This window comes from Cygnus atratus, chromosome 3, assembly GCF_013377495.2.
Source record: "Cygnus atratus isolate AKBS03 ecotype Queensland, Australia chromosome 3, CAtr_DNAZoo_HiC_assembly, whole genome shotgun sequence".
In the NCBI taxonomy this organism is placed as follows: domain Eukaryota; kingdom Metazoa; phylum Chordata; class Aves; order Anseriformes; family Anatidae; genus Cygnus; species Cygnus atratus.
Window position 1 is genome coordinate 96,084,209 of NC_066364.1, and position 23,938 is coordinate 96,108,146.

Below are 23,938 nucleotides of genomic sequence, written 5' to 3' on the forward strand. Positions count from 1 at the left end.
CATCACTTTATAAAACACAATTTACAATCCTTTAAAAAGATGATTAGACTTTTTGAAAGGTCAAGAAAGGTTTAGCTGACTGAAGCAAATGACACTAATAATATAATCATCTTAAATTTTTAGCCAGGGAATTGCAGATGTTGCACATCCAGGTATTTGTTAGCTTGTGATTAACAAGGTGACACACTTGAAGGAACAAGGTCAGCAAAATTCTAGAAACATTTAAAAATAATTTATTTAATTTCAATGCCAAAAGCATTTATTTGATGCTTTCAGCTTTTTGTTTTCTGTTGTGATTATTTTCTGGTTTGGGGATTTTTTTTTTGTTTGTTTGTTTGGCTGGTTTGGTTTTGTGTTCCCCCTCCCCCAAACACACAATACATTCTAGACTGTACATGGAATCTGCAAATAAAGTTATACCCAATTTATTACAGATATTATTTCCCTGATACTGAAACAATGTTATATATAAATATTTTTACAATTAACAAACACATGCAAAACAAATCAGAAAGTAGAAGTCTTGAGTAAAGAATGACTAAGCTTACAAAAAATTACTGGTGTACTTTGCAATTATTTGCAGTCATAATTTTACCAACCTAATCAATCTCAGTCTTTGATTCCAAAGAAAAAAATCCTTCTTGCTGTCAGTATTTTGCTTTGTACAGAGAAATTTGTCAGTATCACCAATTATCTTTTTAATATGCTTACAGAGAAAAGGAGTTTTTCAGTGCAGTTACACATTATCTAAAACAGTGGCATACAGCTTAAGATGACTCTCTGCAAAGGAACAGTAACACCACCAAAAAAAAGTGATTTTTAAGTACCACGCGCAGAAAACTGTTGATTTATTAACCAGCTTACATAGGGGAAGGCAAAGATGAAGCATTAATGCCGTTTTGTTTCATGCAACTTCCGCGTGTCTCTTCACAAGAAGTGACAACAATAGATACGGGATTACATCTACAAACGGTAGTAGGGATGCGAGTAGTCTCTGCTGTTTTGAAGAAAAAGGAATCTGCATTGGCCAAATTTCTTTATTTCATATCTTCACTCAAGACTGTTAGCGAATGTTTGAAAATTTGCCCTGTACACCATGAATATACAAAATTTATCTGAAGCATTAAATCTGTAAAAATAGAAACAATCCAGTCAGAGCAAGTGTAACTGAAGACAGAGCAGACAGTAAAGGGGTTGCTTATCTGGGCTGAAGATGTAGTCAGAAAATAAGACTTACCTAAAAGAACCACAGATTATTAAGGAACAGAACTATGTAAATTAAGATTTTACTAATTTGTCAGAAGATAGGAGAGATAAAGGTAATGGATTTTATTTCAAATCAATAAGCATAATGTCACCTTTTAGAGACACCTTGATGGTCTAATCACATACAACTAGAAAACTCACTGCCTTCAGGCACCCTCATATCAAGTGCAAATCTGCGCAGTTATAGAATATATTTATAAAATATACTATATGCAAACATCTTTACAGAGCTTTAAATCAAGCCAAAAAGTAAATATACTTGATGGTACAACAGAAAAAAAATTAACAGATGCAAAAATGTGGGCAGTTTGATTGTGGCCCTTCAAAGCTGGAGCAAACCATTCAGCTCATCTGCAACAAAAAGTAGATAGGATTTGCACCTTAAAAATTGACTCTTAACAAAAGTGAAGAAAATATCCTCTGTGCTTCTGCAAATTAACAAAATTAGCTTTCATTACATTTTTACGCATTGTTGTTATCTTAAAATATCTTCTAAAGCACAATGTCAACCCTGGAATACCTATAACCAATCACATAATTGACATGAAAGGGTTTCCCAGCTAAATTCAAATTACAAACTACATAATTCTAAGGAGTGCAATGCTCTGGAAAAAAGCCTTAAATTAAATTATTTTACTCATAAAGCTAGTGTTAGGATCTTATTTTTTTGTTAAAAAAACAATTGGAAGCAAGAAAGCTGCGAGAGTACAAATGACAATCATTTTAGATACACCAAGTGTAAGAGTGAATTATCCATTGATGCAGACAGAAACATCCATTTGCTACATTACTTGCTTCCTTACTTCATTCCATTGCATGTACACACAGCTTAAGTATTAAAATGCAGAATAATAAATAAAACGGCTCAGATTACTAGCAAGGGGCAAAACACAATCTGTAATTGTGCTCTATCTAGTTTCTGTTTCAGCAGTCTTTTGCTCTTGTAATTTATAAGAAAAAACATAGTCAGACTTCCAAAAAGAGTCATTCTTTTCTATCAGAAACTCAAGTTCATTTGCCCAGGTTTATAACCCAAGAGGTTTCTGTGAAGGAAGCACAGTGCAAATTATATGACTAATAAAACTTGCTTACATAGAAAGAAGTTTACTCGGTTAATGTTAACTGGTATCTTTATGAAATACATTGTAAAACAAAGATTAAATAAAAGGACTGGGTTTATTTTATTTTCTCAGACCTTTTTTCCTAATCCCTCCTTTGAAAAGCTTATTGAGTTACAAAAGTCTTAATAAAGTTCCAGTCTTCAGCAGTTAACCATTATAAATGCTGCCAATCAATGCCAACTAGTGTTTGATTTGCTTCTTGTGCATGTCCAATTTCCTCTGTGATACTGTGCTGCTGCCAGAGTTTTTGAATCTTTTTAAATCGTTCTTTGCACAGATGTAAGGGATTTCCGCGCCTGAAAAGGAGATAATACTTATCAGAAACGACAGAACACTGCAGCTAAGCACAAACACTCAGGCACGACACAAAATATTGAGATAACCCTTTAACGCTACTGTCTCAACAGAACAAACCAACAGATACCTTCATCAGTAAACTGGAATGCTACCCAATCTGTTCTGCCGTCCTCACTACTCAAGGGTTCCCTCCAGCTTTTGGGAATCACTTGTCCAGTTCACAGAAATCTGAACATAGGTTTTCAGCAATCTTTCCATGCTGAACCAGCTCATATTCCATCATTTTGACAAATTTCAGAAGTAGCAACTGTAAACAATATCAAGTCCCTAAACTATTCTCACAGGGAGCAGAGACACAAGACAAAGAATCGACACATTTTTATAAAGTAATCTCACAGTATTTTCACTTAGTATTAAAGTAGCACAGAGGATACAAATAAATACCCTATATACATATACAGGTTTCAGCTCTATTTTCTAAGCAACTTTATAGATGCTAAAAATTATTTAATTTTTTACAATTCAAGACAATTGTTTTTAACTTAGGAAAGATCTTCCACCAACTTTTACCATAAAAACACACAGTAGCATTAAAATGCTTGAAAATATTATATGCAGCACATTTCAAAATATAATATAATCTGTAATTTATTAAAATAAAAAGGTAGCAGAGTATATTTTACAAGTCACATAGCATTAGAACTCCTGCCTTTAAAAGTTATTTTTAAAAATAATATTTACCGGAGTCCCTGATCTGTCTCTCCATAGTCATCAAGATAAGGAGGAGGGTAAAAGCAGCCCTTTGTTTTTCCAGCTAAAAATAGCACCTGACATTCTCGTACTCTAGAGAAAAACACAGACAAGATTTTACCTATTGATTTTTAGGCATATAGTTTCTCATACTTTCATAGATACTGTTTTTCTAATTCTAAACTACTTTCATTCTGCGTAGCCTGCATGGGAAGATTTTTAAAGGTACTTTTTTTTTTTTTTTCGAAATAAAGATCTTACTCTCTTCCTGTTATAACTCTTAACAGTCATATATTATTTACAATCTGTGTAAAGTACTCCACACAACCACAAGAAAACAAAGCAATTTCAATTCTCACTAATATTTGCCAAAGTGAAAACAGTATTATCCAACCTTCCTTGAATGCACATAATGACCTGAGACAATTACTGCAATATTACAGTCCAATGCTGCCAAGAGAACTGTAGATTAATTGTGCAGGAAGACAACTAGAACAAATTTTAACAACAACAAAAAAAAGGGTCAGGGAATTCACCTTGTTTAATACTCAAGTGGAAATAAACTAACACACAGAAAACAAGTCCACTTCAACATGAAATATGATTTTTCCATCTTCAAAAGAACATACCAAAGTATAAGGGGGAGAAATACACTCCAGTTTTTAGGTAACTCTGTTATTAACAAAAACCACCCCTACAATCAGATTTATAGAACTATTAATGTCCACACACACCCTCTAACCTAGCAATATAAGCAGAGGTATTTGGTTCCTTACCTAAGGAATATGCCCACTCCAGAACCACAAGTGTACGTATGTGCAGTACAGGCTCCAACATCTTCTCCCTCTAATTCAGTCTGACAACAGTAGCTCTGAGAACAAAGCATGGTCCCACACACAAGGCACAATGTTGGAGCTCTGCTTTTATCACCACCTGATTTTGGACACCTTTTATTAAGCAAAAAAGAAATAAATCCTATTGTATGTATGATCTCTACATCGTAAAAATATTCAAAAGATTTTTAGAACATTTATACAGTTAAAAGTTACACACATCCATCCTTACAATTTCTATATCACTGAAATATAGTGTTTTTGCTGGAAAAGATGATGCTCAGTACTTGCCGTTAACTCCATGAGTCTATAAACAGTTTTTGTGAAGCTTTTAAGTTAGAGGTTTTCCAGTTCATCAAAAGGAGCAGAAGACTTTAGGAGTCCTCACTATAATTGCATACAACTTACGAGAAATTAGATGCTTGGTTAATGAGGCAGCTGTAGTCATCTGGAAGGTCTATTAGCTTGTTGGATTCTCTTGCATAGCTAGAATGAAACAATCAAATTAACCACTCAAAGTTTAATAAGCAATACACAGTGATTTCAAGCACAATCATGTTTTCTTAAGTCATCTAAACAGCATCTGCAAATAATTTTTTTAAGCTTTTCTCTTCATCACCATTCAAACACTAAGTGGCAGCTCAGAAAAAAGGAACCCACTTCTAATATCAGTTAGACCACCTCCAGTTTTCTTGTACTGTTGTATTTTTTTAATTGATTTGAGAATAAATGTAGGCAAAAAGAAAAACATGTCATATATGTACTTTTAACACCTCATGATAAGGTCACTCCAGGTGTTAAAATATTTGTTCTGATCCCTTATCAATTTGCTTTGCATTTTCCTGTTGTCACTAATACTGAATGGAAAATAGTCTCTCTCTCCAACTTAGACAACTTGCATCCTGAAGAGAAGGAAATGTTCACGCAATGAAAAGCACCTACTTAATACCAAATATTAATATCCTTAGAAATAAAGTTCCAATGCCTAGTAATTTTTTTTGCAGATACTATACATTTTAATAAACTTTGTCTCTACAAATAATACAAATTATACCATGAAATGTAAATAGAGATTAGTAATAAGCAATGTACTAGACTATGCTGAGTAGAAAAAAAATCACCAAGTTAGATACAACCTGACTTAAGAATCATCAAAAGGAACGAGTGTAAAAAAAATCTCAATCACAACAACAGAAAATGAATTATGCAATCAAAAGTATTCTTATTGTTTAAGATATTTTGTTAATAGCCTGGTATTTAACAGCTGAAGTGATTAATTTTTGTCACTTAGCCTTATTGCACATACAATATTGAAAGTGACTTTACGTAATGTGTAAAATAGAGAAAAATGCAGGGGTATGTTTATAATGACAGCACTGGGACCCTAATATGCACTTATAATTACCTGAATAACTGATGACCACTATTTTTAACCAACCTTCAAGAAGAAAATAGTACAAACTCTAGGCCCACTATACTTTGAATTCAGAAAACATTTAATGCAATTGCTTAGCAAATAGAAATGTGCGTGAAAAGCAAGTTTTTTTTAATAAGTAACTCGGTTTAATTTTACTGAATGATTTGTGTTATTTAAACAGATTGTGTAAGATGATCTTCAACAGTTAGTATTTTTCAACAAAAGTTATATACATCTGCTTGCAACAGCATACCTTATAAATTGTTATGTACAAATCTACTATAAAAAATGAAAGAAGAAATGCCATGGCCTCTGATTACTGCAGATCAGCCTAAATAACTAATATTTCACTTTGACGTTAAAATGTACTAATGTAAGCAATATTTCACTTCCCTTACAAAATTCCAGTATTTTCCAGTATCTCTTTGCTTGTCCACTAACGTAGTGGATTAGTGTTTCAGCCACTCAGTAAAACAGAACTGATATTATGCTCCTAGAAAAATCCTTCAGGAAAAAAAAACTTCAACTTTAAAGTTTCTCCCATCTGCTTAAAATTTCTCCGTGTTTACCTGATAGCATGTCTCTTGCCTTCCAGATACCTTTTTACTTCATTGCTACTACACCAACTACAAGAGGAAAAAAAAAAGCCTTTAAATTCAAGAGATAATACATTCTGAAAGCAAGTAAAAATTCCAGAGTACATCTATTCAATAATCTCTACAAACAAAATGGTTTTTTTTTCATAACACTTCTTTCACAAATGGTTTTAAAAATCTAACTCACTTCCACTTCCATATACAGGCTCCTGGGAGAATACTTGTAATATTATCTTGTGCAGAACTCTTTATTGTGTTTAAACTAAGCATAAAATCCCACCTTACCTTTCTACCAAGGTATTCAGAATCTCGCTATTTTCTTGAAAAAGGCAAGTGAGGTTGTTTGGCAAGGAAAGATAGCTACACAAACGTTCAAACTGGTTTGCTCCATTCACTGTAAAAGAAGAAAGTATAATTCTCATAATTGAGTTTTTTTGAATGACATTATCTACACTAAACAAAATACAGCCCAAGATGGCACAGCCATTTTTCTTTTTCTTTTAAACTGTATTCCTCCATACTCAAAATGCAGTGTGAAGTATGAAGGAATGCTGGTAATGGCACCCGACATCAATGTTGGAAAATTGCCGGTAACAACAAGCAAATTTCCTCAAACTTCCCCTCCAAGCAGGCTTCAAGTCTGGCCATGTAAGAACCACAGCAGAGAGCTCAATGGTCTTTACAACTTAGTAAGTCTTTGTTTTAATGTCAGTTAAATGGCTACTTCATGCTCTTCTAGCTATTGACACAAACCTGTCACACGTGATGGGTGACAGACAGTACTACCACAATCTCAAAAATAGTCATTTCAAATGCCTGCAATGCCAAACTCTACCAAAAAAAAAAAAAAAAAAAAGTAAGTGTTACCTAGGACACAACCACTACATTGCCATATTGATGATACCAGGCTTTTGGTTTGACTCCCTGGGCCCCTCCTCTGCCAGCTTTCAGGACAAACAGCACCAGTACACTTCTTTGGCATAGCCTCTTTTGCTCTGGAATCTTTTGCTTCCAAAGCGGTGAAGGAAGTTACGATGAATACTGCGCCCTTGCTTCCTTCTCGTGGCCAAGTGATACCAGTAAAACACCAGAGAAGAGCAACACCGGATGACCGCAGGATCAGTGGGTCCGGAGTTGGGAGGGAGCAGGAAGGGAAATGAAACCCACCAGTGGAACCTTATGTTGCAGACACTCGCAGGACATCCCAGTAGGGCAATCTAAGCACCTAGCACTTGAGGAGTGTAACAAAGCAAAACAAGCCTTCCTCTTCCCCTTTCCTACAACCTATTCTAGATAAGAGGTCCATGGGGTTTTAGAGAGGTACAGCTGCACTTTGTATCTCATCTTTATAGTATCTGTAACATAAAACTCAATGGTACTTCTAATTATTTGTCCAGGCTCTGAACCCGAGAAACCCTGTTACAGAAAATTGAAGGCCAGGAATAGAGTTTTGTTGTTGTTGTTGTTGGTTTGTTTTTAAATCCCAAAGGCTTAAGCATGGCAATTGTTAAATGAAAACAGTCTACATTTTAGCACAGCATGTCAGGAAACAATCCACAATACGTACCAAATCACAAAGATAACTATGACAAAAGACAATGACTGCTCTAACCTCCAATCTGCACCTTTTCTTATTATACAGATACAGTTCTGCACTGGTTGCAAGCCTGCATTCAATTAGTTTTTTTTTCAGAAAACACAGTTTAAATGTAATTCATTCTGTCAATTTTTTTTTTGTGTGTCTTTTGGAAAGTTGGTTTAGTACAAAGAGCGTTAATCAGACAGTACCTTGAAGTTCTGAGGGTGCTGGGACTCCATTTAAGTAATGAAAAAACAAAGCAGAACATCTCAGAAAAGGCATGATTCCAGCTTTCAGATTCCTCCACAGGTGCCAGCCTGAGGAAACTTCTTTCAAGGCACTTAAGAGAACACAGTAAGAAAATTCTTTTATTTAATCTTTTCAGTTTGACAGCTATATTTACTAAGTCTTCAGTCATATTTCATAGTAATTTATTGACTTCAGTTCAAACAAGAATTACGTCTAGTGTTCGTTTCCAAACCGACTCTAAGAACAACGCTAAAATAGATTCATAAAAATGTAAGTAACTTGAATGGTAAATTAAGGAAAATTTGGCATTGATATTTCAGATCCCAGCAAGTTTCCTCAAACGCTTAAAGACTGCCTCTTTACCTTCCTGTACACTGGCAAAGAAATTTATAAAGCGTAAGCACAGCTACTTCCTCTTCACTGCTAGTGTGTTCCTGATCCATGCCATTCTCTTCTGAAAAACAAAGAAATAACAAACAAAAAAAAAGTTACTTCTACAATTTATTCAGCAGGAATGTAATTTTTCAAGTTTTGAGAAAAAGACCAAAACTAAGCAAAACACTCCACTGGCCAACTCTTCTGCAGTACATCATAGTTATCCCAAGTTTTCTGCTGTACTTATGTGGCAAGTATATGCTACTGTGAACTCCATGTGGTATTGGTTTACTTGTTCAACTGGTTGGGTTTTTAGTATATTTGCTTGGAGTTCTTGGCTTTTGGCACGGTACACCTTACCCAGTTCCTCTTGCCAGAAGAGGCATTGATTCCTTATTCACTGCAGCGTATTAATTATGCAAAACCTAAGCCAACTGTCTGCAATAAGACTTCCAGGCACAGCTACATTAGCTGGAAAGCAGGACTCATGACTAGCTATGCCACAAAACAAAATAAAAACCTCCAGCATAAAGTAATAAAGACAAAAGAATGACCTATCATCAGTACAATTACTACAATTTATCCATACTTTATATGGACTGAACGAGACAGCACCAACAACTTCATTTTGCTACAGCAAACTGCATGTATTTTAATTTGTGTGCTAATTACCATTAGCACCTTAAGTGTTTTCTAAGTACAGACTCAAGTAATCATTTCAGTAAAAGCTGAAAGAAAGTGGCATTACCTGTTGATGAGGTAAGTAAAATTTGTATTATGTGTGCCATTGTGACAAGATGAAACAGGTGAAGATCTCCAGTGCCAAGACTAACCCCTGAAAAATCCTGACAATGTATGGCAGGGAAAGAGAGCACCAAGCTTACCTGTAAAAATTAAAAATAAATAAATAAACAGACAAACAAGAAAGAAAGCAGGTATATTCCTTTTCCTTTTGAATCTTTCCATTTTTGTTACTTATGTTGCAACTATGCCCTTTTAATGCAGCATACACTCATAAGGCTAATTTTGAATCTAACTAAGCAGCCATTACTTAATGGAACGATCATTAAGTACCTTTTTTTTTTTTTTAAGAAGGTCCTAAGAGTATACATTTCTCTTTGTTTTAACCCTGCTGTATTTAGAGAAGAAAGCTACAAGAAAAAAATAATTTAATTTAAATTGTAATGATTTGTAAAAAAAAAATAAAATAAAATATATATATTTTGAAAGATTCCTCACCCGGAGTTAAACAGAAAGTTTCCAAGAAAGTTTTGACACAGTGCCTACTGGATCAAAACTTTGTTAATATATTTTATGAAATACTTACCAATAAATGAAACATGTCGATATCAAGTATGCATGGAAGATTTTCATTTTTTTCATTAGGCACCAGTGCTAGATATTTTAAAGAGAAAAATAAGTTTTACCAATTAAAAATTTATATATATGAAAATATTTTAGTGTACGTCAGTTACAAAATGAGAGCCACCTCCTTGGTTAATATGCTTAAGGTACTTAATATACAGATGTGTCATTTTTGTTCAGAAGTGCGAGAATTCAAGAGTTGTTCAACATTATTGAACAAGATTTTCGTCTACTTGACTACACTGTATTGAAATGAAACAAAACCAAATTAACTACCATAAAGTTAGTGCTGCCATTAATAACACAATAGTGACCGTCCTTAATTGCTAATGTTTCCAGCGGGAGACATAGTGCAATAGCATTTCAAGTTCTGACCCACAAATAAGCTCAACTATGAGTGACTAAACAGAAACACGAATCATTGTCTGTCGGACAGCTGTTCAAAGGAAGCTTTTGCAATTCACCTCACTTTACAAGGCTACCTGGATTTACCTCATGTAACTCATTTGTCTCAGGGACTCAAAAATGCATTGCTATGAAGTCTTACATTTATTATTTTATCTCTAATTAAGGAAGAACTGTCTTAGTCTGTCTCCATAATTCTCACATTCACAGTAACCACAAAGTATTAACCAAAGCACTCCAGCCGACAACAGAAGTTCACACTCAGTAAATTTCAAGTACCTCAATTTCAAAGTATAAACAAAAACTCTTGAAATATTTTTGTTATATTACTAAAAATTCTTGTTACAAATTTTAAACAACAACAAGGGAATGGTTGCAAACATCCTTAGCACAAGCACTAAAAACTGATTTGCAATGAAAGTTTAAATTGTAACTATAAGAACAGCTTTACAATGCAGCATTATGTTGTCAAGTTTAAAAACACTACTACAGTAAAAAATAGTCTCAAAATAGTAATAGAAAAATAACTCATTTGAAGACTGCTGCCCTGCTGACCAGAATATTAACAGCTTAAGATCTGACATATTTTAAAACTATTTCTATTAATGAACATTTCATCACCACTCAGATCTTAAATGTTTTTACTTTCATAAGCTTATAGCCACAGAACTCAACCCCAAATCATGAAATGTATTTCTATAAGAAAAACACGACCAGAGCAAGGCACTTCCAATAAACAAGCTTTTGTTCAATAGGTTATCTTTATGAATAGTTCATAGAATTCTGACAGATCAAAGGATAGTAATAGTTCTCCTTATTCTTAACCTTGTAAAATAAAATAAACTAGAAAATACTTTTTCCATAAAAACAAAAGCAGTATCTGTACTGTATAGAGGGACTGAAGGGAAGTAGAACCTTAAAGAAAAATTGGTTCAAGATTTAAATACAAACAAACAAAACCCACCAAACCACAAAGAATGGTGTACTACAAAGTTCCAGTCAAATAGTCAATTCTATATTAACCTTAATTTCTTCCTTTTTAAAATTCCAGTGCATCATTTTTCTTTTAAGTGTAAAAGACCACACTTCCTTTTCTTTTGCTCTAGGTACCATTCTAAAAGTAGCAATATAAAAACTGGGAAAAAAAATCAGTAGAATTCCTTCACAGTAAGATACACATCCTTTGCTTGGAATTCATCTCGGAATTACAGACCAACAGAAACGTATTTTTTCACAATACAACTAAATATATGGGTACACCTGTGAAAATTCTAGCTTTTGGTCTGTTACTTAAAACCCCTATATACAAAACAATCTTTGTGTAATAAAGACTGTAACAATCTTTCTGTAGGCATCTTTCTGTATCTTTACCTGTGTTAAAAAAATAGAATAAGGTGGTGAACTTACATGCTAAGAGAGTACAAAAGTGACCCTGTACAGCTGAAAGAGATGAAACTGTCCAGTGAGCTGCTGCAAATCTTGTTAATGATTTAAGGCAGTCATCCTTTAAACACAAAGAAAAAGAGACACTGCAACAGTTATTTAAGTTCTTTAAGATGAAAACAGCCTTTTTACTTACAGCATTTTTTCAGGCCCCTCAGCTGTAGCTTACTGGAGCAGTCTGAGCATCTTTAAGCACACAGCAAAGATACCGATGTTCATGCAAATATACAAGTTCCCTTTAGTATTCTTATTTTCACTGCTACCATGAGAACCCTGGCCTTACTGAACGGTGCTTTTATGAAAAAAGGTAATAGCTTTCATAGATAATAGATCGATAATCAGATACTGATTTTAAATAGATTAATAATCAGATAATGATTGACTAAATGGCAGGATCCAACAAAGAAAACTATCAAATAACCATAGTTTAAAATTTAGACATTCTGCATTAAAGAAGCACAATCCTCTTTCTTCACTAATTCAGAGAAGAATTGCTACTTAATCCTTACCTGTCGACAAGGTAAATGACCAAACAATGGTTTATCTTCATCAGCTAAAATTCGTTCTGGAAAAGACAAGACAACACCAAAATATATTAGCACTGTTAACTTAACTAAATTCCGAAATTCATATATAAGGAGCAGCATGGACACATTATTACCTATGGTCTGTATTGTGTAAGCACAGCTTCCCCAGCACATTATTGGTACACGTGGATCTTCTTCATTTGGATGAACTTTCAAACCTACTTTGTACGTTGCTGTACCAAAAGTTGTCAGCATCTCTTTAATACTCTCAGAATATGGATTCCTAAGACAAACAAAAACAGTTACTAATTCATCATTTACCCTGCTGTCAGCATAGTACTTTTAATGATGATCATTCATCCTGTAGATTTATAATATTTAACTGAGAACTCCGGTGTCTGTCTCTGAGTCTTTGGATTCCCTAACCTCTTTTCTGTGCTAGATATACTCCCAATTATTTTTTGATTGGACCCAGTCTCATTTTTTAGAGTTAAAAATATCCAGTGTTCAAAGATAATGGTCAAGACTAAATTAAAAGAATTGTGAGTTACTGATGACAAAATCTGTCATCAGCTGGGTTAAGTGTCTTCCATTTTTGTGTGCAATTGACAGATGCATGTCCATACCATATAAATAATTAATATTTTCTTCCTAAGTCAAGAAGTGGTAGACTGAAATACAAGCACAACATAATAGCTGAAATTACATATTAACATGCTGTGTTTCCCAGTCTTCATGTTTTACTTGTGCTGAGCTATAATGATGACTCCTGTGTTACAAGTAATACAGAAAAAAAAACGTTAATCCTGGTGCTGAAATTTATACAACTACAGCGTCTTCTCTGCACACTCACAATTCACATCTGCCTCAAATTCTAATACATCATCTACTACTTGCGATTTGGAGTCCAATACCATCATAATAATAGGATCAACTTTACTAATTAAAGCAAAATTACTATTTTCACCTCAATTATTGAGCTCATAGCTCACACAAGACATACTATTTTCACCTTATAATTTCATGAGGAAATTTTAATGATTTATTAAGATATACAATACATACTTCGGTTTGTAATCTGGTCTAAATCCTTCAGGTAATTGCAGTTGATCCATTTTTTCTGAACTACTAGAAGTACCTGTACAAAAAAAGAAAAAAACACTTATTATTCATCTATATGTGGTTTGTACATTATAAAAAGCTGCAGAAGCACATCACCAGAAACTGAAATTCAAAGCTATTCTTGCCACTTTTCTAGCATCTCTCAACTCCACAGTAGTAGAACCGTAATACTGGGTCTTTTTCATGAGTATAGTAACATTTTCACACGCAGATATACACAGCTCTTCAGACTTACTTGAATGGTCTTCGTCTCGAAGTAAATACCGTGCTTTCATTTGCAGGGATATTGTTTTGATCCACTGAGAGAGGTTTGGCTGGCCTGAAAAGTCTAACCTGTCCAAAAATATATATAAACAGAATGCACACATTATTTAAAGACAAATTATATATTGAATATTTCATAGGTATTCCATGACTTTGTTTCTTAACAGGCTTGTCCACATTTTTCTAACTTCAGTTCTTTTCCTGCAGGTCCTACACTTTTTTGTCCTCTCGAACCATTCCAAATCATAAAATAACCAAGAAAGGTCCATAAACCGAAAGAAGTAGGCAAGCAATCCACTGGAGATGATCAAAAAAAAGACGACAGTAAACATTTTGGAAGACAAAAATAACTGAAAGAGAATTTGCTATTCTTGAGATCATAACAGCCTTTGGTTCAGGTAGGAGGGTTTGGGGGTTGTTGGTCTTGGTCTTAAATAGTCCAGAATCCTAGAAATTGCTCTAACAGTGAGAGACTCAGTCTGCACGTTACGGTGTCTGACTCCTGTTACAGTTTTCACAAGTGCTAAATTCGTTAAAAATTACAATATTCGTATCTCAAACATACAAGCTGATACCACAACATAAAAGCGGTGAAAAAAAAGTTTACAACAAATAAGAATTAGTTTTGAAAGTAACTTTCATAGACAAAATACTGAATTTAGTTAGGGATTGTCTGGAGTTTTGGGATTCTTAAGTGGTTTGGGAAGTTTGTGTGTTTGTGGGTTTTTTGTTTGTTGGTTTTTTTTTATGGGATTTTTTTTTTTTTTACACTTAGTGAAGACATTTATAAAGCAAACAGACCTGTTAAACAAAACTCTTGGTGGAGGAAGTAGAGGAATAACAGTGTTGCTTAAACATTCACAAAGAGGGCAAAGAAATTCACCATTTTCTACATCATAACTTGTATGTACTCGTAATCTTTGTTGTCTTCGTTGCTCTTTCGCTTGAACAGCATCAAAATACCTATAGAAAACAGCAAGATATTAATGGCATTAATAAAATATTACTTTAACATAAAAATCCATGAATACTTATGAAGACACTGGTTTGCTTTTTCCCCAACCATAACTAAGAGAATTATCTAAAGGAGAAAGCTCTACCCTCTGACTGATCACTTATTACTAACTGCAGGCTATCCTCAGTTTTTGGCATCCAAAATCCCCCCCAATTCCTCAAGTTTGTTGGACCATCACAATTACATTTTAGCAAGAACTTTAGCAATATCCATTTATGAGAAAGGTGGGGGAGAAAGTTAGAAAGAATGCTGAGCGATTAAAAAAACAACAAAAAAAATCCCGTTTCACACAAAATTAAGGGAGACACCATGAGTATTACCCATGTGCATATTCCACTGAAGGCCCCAACAGAGCAGCACCTGGAACAACTGGTGGTTTATCTCTGAATCCTCTATGAAAATAAACTGAATACACTACTTTGATATTCAGCTTTGCTTTGCGTGCAGCTCTGGGGTCCCCAGCACAAGAAGGACACAGAAGTATTAGAACAAGGTCAGAGAAGGGCCATGAGGCTGATCAGAGGGCTGGAGCACCTCTCCTATGAAGACAGGCTGAGGGAATTGGGGTTGTTCAGCCTGGAGAAGAGAAGGCACCTGCGAGACCTCATTGTGGCCTTCCAGTGCCTAAAGGGCCACAAAACCACTGCGAGCTCCTAACAGTTCTCACATGCAAGGCAAAATTTGCAGTCGGGCACTTCAGAAGCTGTGTCAAGGACCAAAGCAAGGGCCTAACTGAAGTCAGTGGTATGAATATCTTGCATTAGCCACATAGCATCGGCACCACATAGCACAAAGCACCTTTTTATCTTTATTCCCTCCCCCCAAAAGAATAAAAATAACTGAAAAAGATTAAAAACACAGAGCAGGGCATAACATTGACTTTATGTCAAGGATGAGCTTGAACTAGGTCACACATGCTTCTAGTTCTAATCAAACATGATGGAAGAATTAAGAGTGCAAGGGATGTGCTGTCATTTAAAATTTCAGTACAGAGCACAAGGAGCAGGAACATGTCTATTACTGAGTAGCAAAAAACTAAAACATTTGAACACTGAAGCTCAGATTAGCACGCACCACAGGGGATTATGCATATGGATAAATACCCAAAGGGAATGGAAGCTGCCATGTGCAGCTTCGGATTCTCCTTCATTGTGATGACAGATAGAAAATGAAACTTATTTTAAACGTTTATAATATTTAATTTTAAAGCAGAAAGTTGCATTCATTGCTTCAAGACATTCCTTTTTAAGCTTACTACTAGGGTATTAGCTTTGCAATTAAACTTAGTACATGCAAATAGCAAGACATGCTATTTGGACTAAACTTAAACATAACTTTTTACCTTTGCCAACAATGAGCATGCATAATGTGTCCACAGCTACCTGTGTGCGTTCCACATGACAGATCTGGGTGCATGAATAGTGGGTCATACTTTTCTGTATTCAAAATAAAAACAAATAACTTTTAAATTAACATTTATCAGAAAGACTTAACTGCAGATATTACTCCCTTCACATTAAAGTTTATCACAAAAGTATAGTTTATTTGATGAAACATAATGCATATTACTAGTTCACAACTGAAACGGTTGAGCTCATTTTGAATCAGCGTCATTTTGTTTTGAGTGTGTGTACTGTACTTAGACTTCAAACCAGGTTTTGGGAGCTTCTAGGCCCTGGTAAAAGTGAAAGATTTATCAGCAGTTCTGGTGGTTCAGTACCATTAAATAATGAGACTGAGAACATTAATCTTCAGGATCAGAATACAAGATGATCCGGTATTTTTTGTGTGTTTGCATATATAGAATCCAGAGAAAGCTTTGTAACAATGCCATTAATCAGGAAGTAAGCTGTTTCACAAAGATACCTAAATCCAAGCATTTTTAAAATTATCATTGCTAAGAGGCATTTCAGATGATAAAACTTAGAGGAAAGACAGGTACCATCTTTGTGCTTTTACAGCCATACATCAGTGCTGCTTTCCTCTATAATGTTATAAGTGTAGTTTAAGAACAAACTTCTGAACTTGAAGGAGGTGTGTTTTTTTTAATAGTTACAAATAATTTGTCATAAATGGCTGTCAGAACTTTTTTTTTAATGTTTTGCAGTTATTTCATATTAGGACTTAGAACACATACTTCCACGTCACTAAAAATATGGGAGTTTTGCAACTGATTACAATGAAGTCTTTCACAATTACACATTTAAGAAGGTGACACTACTGTCTTCAGAGACAACGTGGTCATTACAGTGACTCTGACATTCATTAATATTAAAGAAGACTGAATACTACTTACCAGGATCTGGAATAATTCTGTTTCTGTTTTTAGACAACACAGTTGATCTCTGAATAAATGCTGCCAAGACCATAGCTCTGCTGTCCACTTTAACTTCTTGTTCTTCCTGACACAGTATACACATAACAACTTGCCTGTGTTCAGCTACTCTAGTTTGCTCCGGACCCAAGGCTGTGAGTTTTGCATCTGAAATCACAGGGCTAGAACGTTCAAAGAATACTAGTGAGCACATGATTTGGAAAAAGAAAATACAATCAGATTATGCTTTAAATGGGATTAGTAAGCATTCTAAATTTATGTTAAATGCTCTGACAAAGCATAGCTTTTTGGAGACATAAGAATACATGCCAAAAAGTTATACAAGAACATACTTTTCCAGAAAAAAATTACATCCTCTCAGTGGTGTATCACCCATTCCAATGTAACCAAGAAACTGTATTTGTGACCCTCCATTACCATTATATCTTAATTGCCTGACATAAATTCTGAAAGCAGTCTCTACTTCCCCACAAAATCATTAACATGCTTCAGTTTTTATTTCCAGCTACAAGCAAATTTTCTTCCAGATCCTCAGAGGCATAATCATCATCTAGTTCCAATTTACTATGTTTAATAACACAGTCTTTTCAGTATTATCAACAAATTACTGGATGACTTTATACAAAACAAAATTATTTGCTTGTTTATGTTGAGTACTGTGAGGATGGGAGAGAAGGCAGAAATCAACATTTATTCACCATCTTGTCAGTAACTGCAAGGAAAGTATTCCATTTACTGCTCCTTTTGGTCTCAAAAAACCCTTTTGAATAATTTTCCATCAAGACTAAAATAGGCACTTTTTAGAACAGTAACAATAGACCAAGCTGATGTAAAAGTTAAAAGGAAAAAGTTCAAGTAAGATTTCATTACCTATTATCATGTACTCCAGAAGCTGAAGTATCGAGCTCCTCCAAAGTTTGCTGAAAGAGTTCTTTGTTTTCATTAATGAAGTGCCGTTGCATCTCCGACATCTGAGCCATTATCTTTTCCCTGCGCAGTCTGGCAATCTCAGCTTTTCGCTTCCTCTCAGCTTTGTCTTTATCACGTGAACTCTGAAATTGTATTAGATCAGTCATTTAAAAAATAATGTTAAAATGGACTATTTATGTTAACTACTGCTATGTGTAACTTACACTAACACGTAAACAATTAGAACCTGATAAAAAGACAAGACAGCCTATTGGAGTTTTTGCACCCTCTTGTCTTAGGCTCATAATCATAGAACAGCTTGGGTTGGAAGGGACCTTAAAGACCATCTAGTTCCAACCCCCTGACATGGGCAGGGATGCCACCTGCCAGATTAGGAAGCTCAAGGCCTCATCCAACCTGGCCTTGAACACCTCCAGGGATGGGGCATCCACAGCTTCTCTGGGCAACCTGTGCCAGTGTCTCGTCACCCTCTGAATGAAGAATTTCCTCCTAATATCTAACCTAAATCTTCCCTGTTTTAGTTTAAAGGCATTCCCCCTTCTCCTATCATTATCTGACTGAGTAAAAAGTTGCTCCCCATCTTTTCTATAAGCCCCCTTTAAGTACTGGAAGGCTGCTGTAAGGTTTCCCCAGAGCTTTCTCTTCTCCAGGCTGAACATCCCCAGCTCTCTCAGCCTTCCTTGACAGAAGAGGTGCTCCAGCCTTCTGATCATCTTTGTGGCCTCCTCTGGACCCACTCTAACAGATCCACATCCTTCTTGCAAACTGGTTTGCCTAATCTACAAGCTGTGAGATAGACTTACAGATTCCAAATTGACATTTCCCATCTTTGATTCAAAACAGCAATTGGAAGCATAGTCCATTGCTAGTCACAACCTAGACATGTTTCAGATCAGCTGTTAAAGTTTGTTTTTACCTCCTCCATAACATTTCCTTCTGTCTCAGCCACAGGACTTGTAGAAGAGCTCTCTCTTAGTTTCTTAATGGTATTAAAAGTCTGCAGAAGAAAAACAAAACCTCAGTTTGCAACATGAATATAACAACTGTGCATACTATAATGCTGGCCAGATAATACGTAGTGTTAGATTTCAGAAAAGGAAAAAGAGGTAGGTACAACAAATCAACACGGGAAATAAGGAAACCATCGCAGTATAAATAGCAAAGTTTTAACAAATTTTCTTTCCACAGTTTTGAGAAGTTATATAAAAGAGATTTACCTTCAATATCCACCTGATCATGTCCTTGTGCACTTCCAGATGAGGCGCATTTTGCAGTGTTTCTAGCATAGCTAGTATACTAGGGGAATTATTGGGTGCCTCTCCTGGTCCTGAGAAAAATGAGAATAATTGATTTTATTTTTACCTTACAAAATAATCACTCACTACTATTAAAGAAAACAGAAAACAACCAACACTTGCATATACTCAACACCTAAAGAATTCCTTCAACAAATAGACAAACGTGTAAATTTCATTCCTCCCAAACTTTTCCACGAATACCCTCTACTTCCTGAAAGATTACAGGAAAATGCTTTAGAAGCCTTGTCCACTCTGTTCTCTTACAAGGCCGAGTGCACTTTATGTACTCCTTGAATGTTTACAATTTGGGAGCTGCCATGTCAAATTACTGCATCTCCCACCTTTTTTCAATGGAAGAGTCTTAGCAGCTTTCGTATCTTAACGAAACTACAGGCACTAATTAGAACATGCAAAGGAGAGTCAAGATTAAATGATTATTAAGAATGCAACTTCTATTTTTGTAGTTGTGGCATCTGGCCACATACAGCAATCTTTGTTAAGAACACTACTTTAACGATGATATTAAGAATTAGATTTCATGGGAATTATTCTGCTTCTGGATTTCTCTTCTCTACAGAAGAGATTAGGTATTGCTGCTACCATAGCTACTATCACTGCTACAGATATGTGAAGAATACATATATACTCAACTTTTTCTGTGAAATATAAGAATTGTTTTGTGTACTTATCTACAATATCGAAAACACATTTTGATGGATTAACAGATACATTCTTCTTGTAAACTCCATTCCAGAAGAAGAAAATATAAGGCACTGGCATTTTCAGTTGCTTAAAACCTGCTACAGAAATGAAAAGACAGACATACTTGATATTTTCTGAGTAAAGGTGAATGTTACAACATTCTCCTCACTGAGATTCTCCAGATGTTGTTTTTCTTCTTGTAGTGCCATTCCAATCAAATGCAAAACCTAGACAGAAGTCAGCAATTTTAGTCCTTTTCTTAAAGCATTCATATAATCTCTTTACATTGTTTGGGTAATTCATTAAAAGACAAGGAAGGCATACAGTAAAACTATATAAGAAGAACACAGCTCAAGTTATTTCTATACATGTAGTTCCAAAGCTACATTACACAGGATTAACAGTATGTGTCTACAAATTCTTGAAACTTCGCCAGATATAAACACTTTATACCACTGGTGTCTTTTTGTTTGCTGTCCTGTCTAATCAGTGGGAATTCAGTGGCTTGGGATACGTTTCAGTATTTTCTCATATTTCTTAAGCTTTCTCCCTAACAATTGCATGTTACTATTGCAAGTTTCTGTACAGAAGCATGATGCACATTTTAAATCCTTTTTACCACATACAAAACGTAACTCACAGAAAGTTAAAAATTATTAAACTTTTTATTTATTCTAAGACTCTAGAAACACTATAAAAAATAACAACTGTTAGGTCAGTAAAAAGCTGTAATTTACTACAGCTGATCTAAGCAGCATTATTCCCCCTCATGAATTTTGCTAGAAGTTTACCCGTCTTCCATTTATTCTAGGAATTAAATCAGAGGCAGAGGGGTTTTCTCCTAGTCTTCTGTATCAGGAGACACCATTTGTGTCTCATTCATAGTACTTTGGATATGTTAGTAAGCAACCCAAATCTATAATCCTATGTTAAAACGCTGAAATCCGTGTTCCTCTTTTAGCACATGCATAGTTTTAAAATAAGGAAACATACCCTTTGCAGCATGGACTCTGACCAGGCATAGCCATTGTGCTCTACTGCCCACTGTAGTATAGTTCCCATAATACACAGCATGACATCGGACTGCAGAATATTAATCAGACTTGCAAAAAGTGGGCAGAAAGGAGGTAAAGCTGGTGGTGGAAGTGCTGAAAGGGAAATCTATGTTTCACACTTGAGCATTTAAAATTTGCAACACCCATATAAAGCATGAGACTTGCAAAGAGCTTAACATATTAACCCAGGACGCCATACAATTGCCTGATAAATAATGCTGCAGATAGTAGGCTGTAACATTAAACATTGCTTGCATGTAACAACAGCTGAAGGAATAAGCGGTTCATTAGGCTGTTTCTACTATGGATCAAATTCCTCTCTATGACCAGGAAGATAGAAAGGAAATTGCTACATTTTCACAAATTCCCGGCTAACCCAAGAACAGAATGTTAGTCTTAAAATTTCAGCGCAATATATGGTTTGACAGGTACTTCCTCCCATCTTCTTTCAAAGAAATACCTGTATCTTCTCTGTTCTGTCTTTTCAGCTTTCTCTGTGCTTCTTCTGCCTGAAAGAGAATGATGCCAATACTATTCAAAAACTGTAAAAATATAAAACTGATAATTTATATTGTCCTTATTATATTGTTGCTGTGTCTTTCATCTTTTCCTTAGCCTTAAACAGAAGGAACAAGTTTCCATGTCTTTTCAGTTTGTATTACATTCTACTTGTAAACATTTTATAAGGTATGCATCTTTGAAATTAATCTTTCATCTTGAAACAGCCTGCATTCTTTATTAGCATAAAGATCCTAAGACAAATTTGAACTAAAATGGTAAATGTCCATAAAGATAAGTGAAAATATAGACTGTTAAATTACTTTTAGTTAAATACTACGTAAGAGAACAAACAGACCAACTCCTAAAGCCCCACTGACTGATTTCAGAAGCTCTGTATAGGACACAAGATCCGATGGCACAGAAATCACTGCAGAATCTCAAATTTTGACAAGGCTCTCAAATAAGTTATCTTTAAAAAAAATACCAGCTGATAATACTTCCTCACACAGTAAAGCTCTGGGGAAAAAAAAATCTGAAAGGAAACTAAGTACAAAAGGTTCAATTTGTTAGTTACCTTTGATTGCTCTGCCCTTGAAAAGTGGTAGAAATACAGATTGAAGTTCTTGGTACATTCTGGTTTTAGTTCATACAGCCCTCTGCCAGTTAATCCAGGTTTCCTACCAAGAAAAAGTATTAAAAAATATGTTCATTGGTTACTACCATTTGAGCATAAATGGTTAAATAAAACAGCTAAAATACATTGCTCAATAGGCACTCTAAAATGAGTATTAAATGATGCACTTGAGTAAAATCATGGGGAAAACACCATAGCCCAGTCTCCCCTTTTTTCTGTTCTCTCATTCTCACTAATTTATGTATTTAATTTAAAAATATAAAACATTAGAATAAAGGGAAACATACTTGAAACAGGCCACTTCTTCAATCACACTTTCCATTCCCGTCTCTCTATTCTCCTACATTGAGTGGAAATGCAAGACAGTGCGTTACTATAGCTCTTGGATTAAACACATTCAAATACCATACAACACTAGATGAGCGTGCAAAACACATCTAGAACAAGTCATTTTACTGACACTCCAGAGAGCACTAACAACATGTAATAAAAAATATGTTCATGAATGCCATGTCTGCAAAAAGTATTTTGAAAAAGCATCCCATATTAAGTACTGAAGTTTTACTACTTTTCCATGTCATAATAAGCTTAGTTAGAAGAAAACCTAAAGTGTTTTTAAAAATCATACTGCTCCTCTAAATTTTGACTTTTCAAATTAAGTTTAAGTATTTAGAACAATGAACAATATTTCAGAATTTATCATTAAGAGTAGTACTAATATAGTAAAAGAATAATTTTTAAATTTTGACTACCCCCTAAAATGTTTAAAGATTACTTAATAAATATTCTAAAACAAATTAAGCTGCTATCCTACAAAAGCACTCATACTGGAATTTAAGTAAATGAATGTCCATGCACATGAAGCATTTATGTTACACAAGTCATTACACTGTTCCTGATTTCATGAATTTTCAATTATTGTCAGGCTTTAAAATAACAGTTTGTATTTCTGGATAGTTCTGGCAACCCAATTGCATGCATCTACTTAGAGTTTACAAGCAGACTGCAGATACTGCTGGCCAGATAGCCTGATTAAGAAACAGTATTAAAAAGAGAAAAGAGCTGAAGAAGCCCTCAGGCTCCTGCCTCTTTCATATACAGTTTCACCTTCTCCAGCCCTCACCTACCTTCTCCACGAGAACTATTAATCTGTACTCATGTTAACTTTACTCTGCATAACCACGCTGCTCCCATTAGGTGACATTAACTGACGTAAGAAGAATGTTCTCCAATTCACCTTACCAAATTGAAGGTTTTGTTTTCCAAGCTACTTACATCTTCAGGTAATGCCTTTACTAATTCACTGTGAGCCATTGGCCTAATGCTCAGCTGATGGATGATCTCTCGTTTGATTTCATCTGTTGCGTTTACCTGTCCTATTCCAGGACTGAATCTTTCTCCTGTAAACAAAATATAATAGTGCTTTATTATCATTATTTTAGTATTTTTAAACTTTTTTTCTTTTGTAATTTAGAGGAAAAGACTGGAAAATAAGTCTCTTCAGTGAAATCTTGTGTTTATCCACCCATGTTCAAAAGTTAACATTATGTTAATGTAACCTAGTTTCAAGTCTTTCCTCACAAGAAAGTCAGAACATCACGTTCAAAATAGATCTGAACTTGAGATAACAAGGAAGAATGCTCATTCCAGACCATTACACAGAAATAAAAAAATGTATTAAATGTATTCTGAACTTACCAACAATCATTATAATGAGGTATAGCATCTCTTCTATAAGAGTATTATTTTGTTGAACAACATCCTGGTTTAAAATAAAAAAAAACAATTGAATTTACACATTTCAATTAAAGGTAACAACATAATTCCGTATGCTGAAAGTATTTTTCTGTGCTTCAAAA

The 23,938-nt window shown here is 34.8% G+C and overlaps 1 protein-coding gene across 2 annotated transcripts in view; it reads right to left on the reverse strand.

Annotated features, from left to right (window-relative positions):
• Positions 1-210: 210 nt before the first annotated feature.
• The window catches only part of UBR2 (ubiquitin protein ligase E3 component n-recognin 2), a 52,774-nt gene continuing 29,046 nt past the window's right edge, over positions 211-23,938 (reverse strand). For both annotated transcript variants that reach the window (XM_035555998.2, XM_035556009.2), the window contains exons 20-47: positions 23,778-23,841; positions 23,355-23,479; positions 22,367-22,419; positions 22,020-22,122; positions 21,405-21,453; positions 20,883-21,037; positions 20,014-20,116; positions 19,107-19,216; positions 18,806-18,886; positions 17,830-18,011; positions 16,921-17,120; positions 15,967-16,060; positions 14,411-14,572; positions 13,581-13,678; positions 13,289-13,361; positions 12,358-12,506; positions 12,206-12,261; positions 11,661-11,757; positions 9,811-9,878; positions 9,232-9,367; positions 8,472-8,562; positions 8,069-8,199; positions 6,566-6,674; positions 6,254-6,310; positions 4,676-4,753; positions 4,211-4,381; positions 3,426-3,527; positions 211-2,683 (exon numbers count right to left, since the gene is read on the reverse strand). In XM_035555998.2, the coding sequence (XP_035411891.1) occupies positions 2,542-2,683; positions 3,426-3,527; positions 4,211-4,381; positions 4,676-4,753; positions 6,254-6,310; positions 6,566-6,674; positions 8,069-8,199; positions 8,472-8,562; positions 9,232-9,367; positions 9,811-9,878; positions 11,661-11,757; positions 12,206-12,261; positions 12,358-12,506; positions 13,289-13,361; positions 13,581-13,678; positions 14,411-14,572; positions 15,967-16,060; positions 16,921-17,120; positions 17,830-18,011; positions 18,806-18,886; positions 19,107-19,216; positions 20,014-20,116; positions 20,883-21,037; positions 21,405-21,453; positions 22,020-22,122; positions 22,367-22,419; positions 23,355-23,479; positions 23,778-23,841 (3,039 nt within the window). In that variant the 3' untranslated portion in view covers positions 211-2,541. The remainder of the gene's footprint in view (positions 2,684-3,425; positions 3,528-4,210; positions 4,382-4,675; positions 4,754-6,253; positions 6,311-6,565; positions 6,675-8,068; positions 8,200-8,471; positions 8,563-9,231; positions 9,368-9,810; positions 9,879-11,660; positions 11,758-12,205; positions 12,262-12,357; positions 12,507-13,288; positions 13,362-13,580; positions 13,679-14,410; positions 14,573-15,966; positions 16,061-16,920; positions 17,121-17,829; positions 18,012-18,805; positions 18,887-19,106; positions 19,217-20,013; positions 20,117-20,882; positions 21,038-21,404; positions 21,454-22,019; positions 22,123-22,366; positions 22,420-23,354; positions 23,480-23,777; positions 23,842-23,938) is intronic.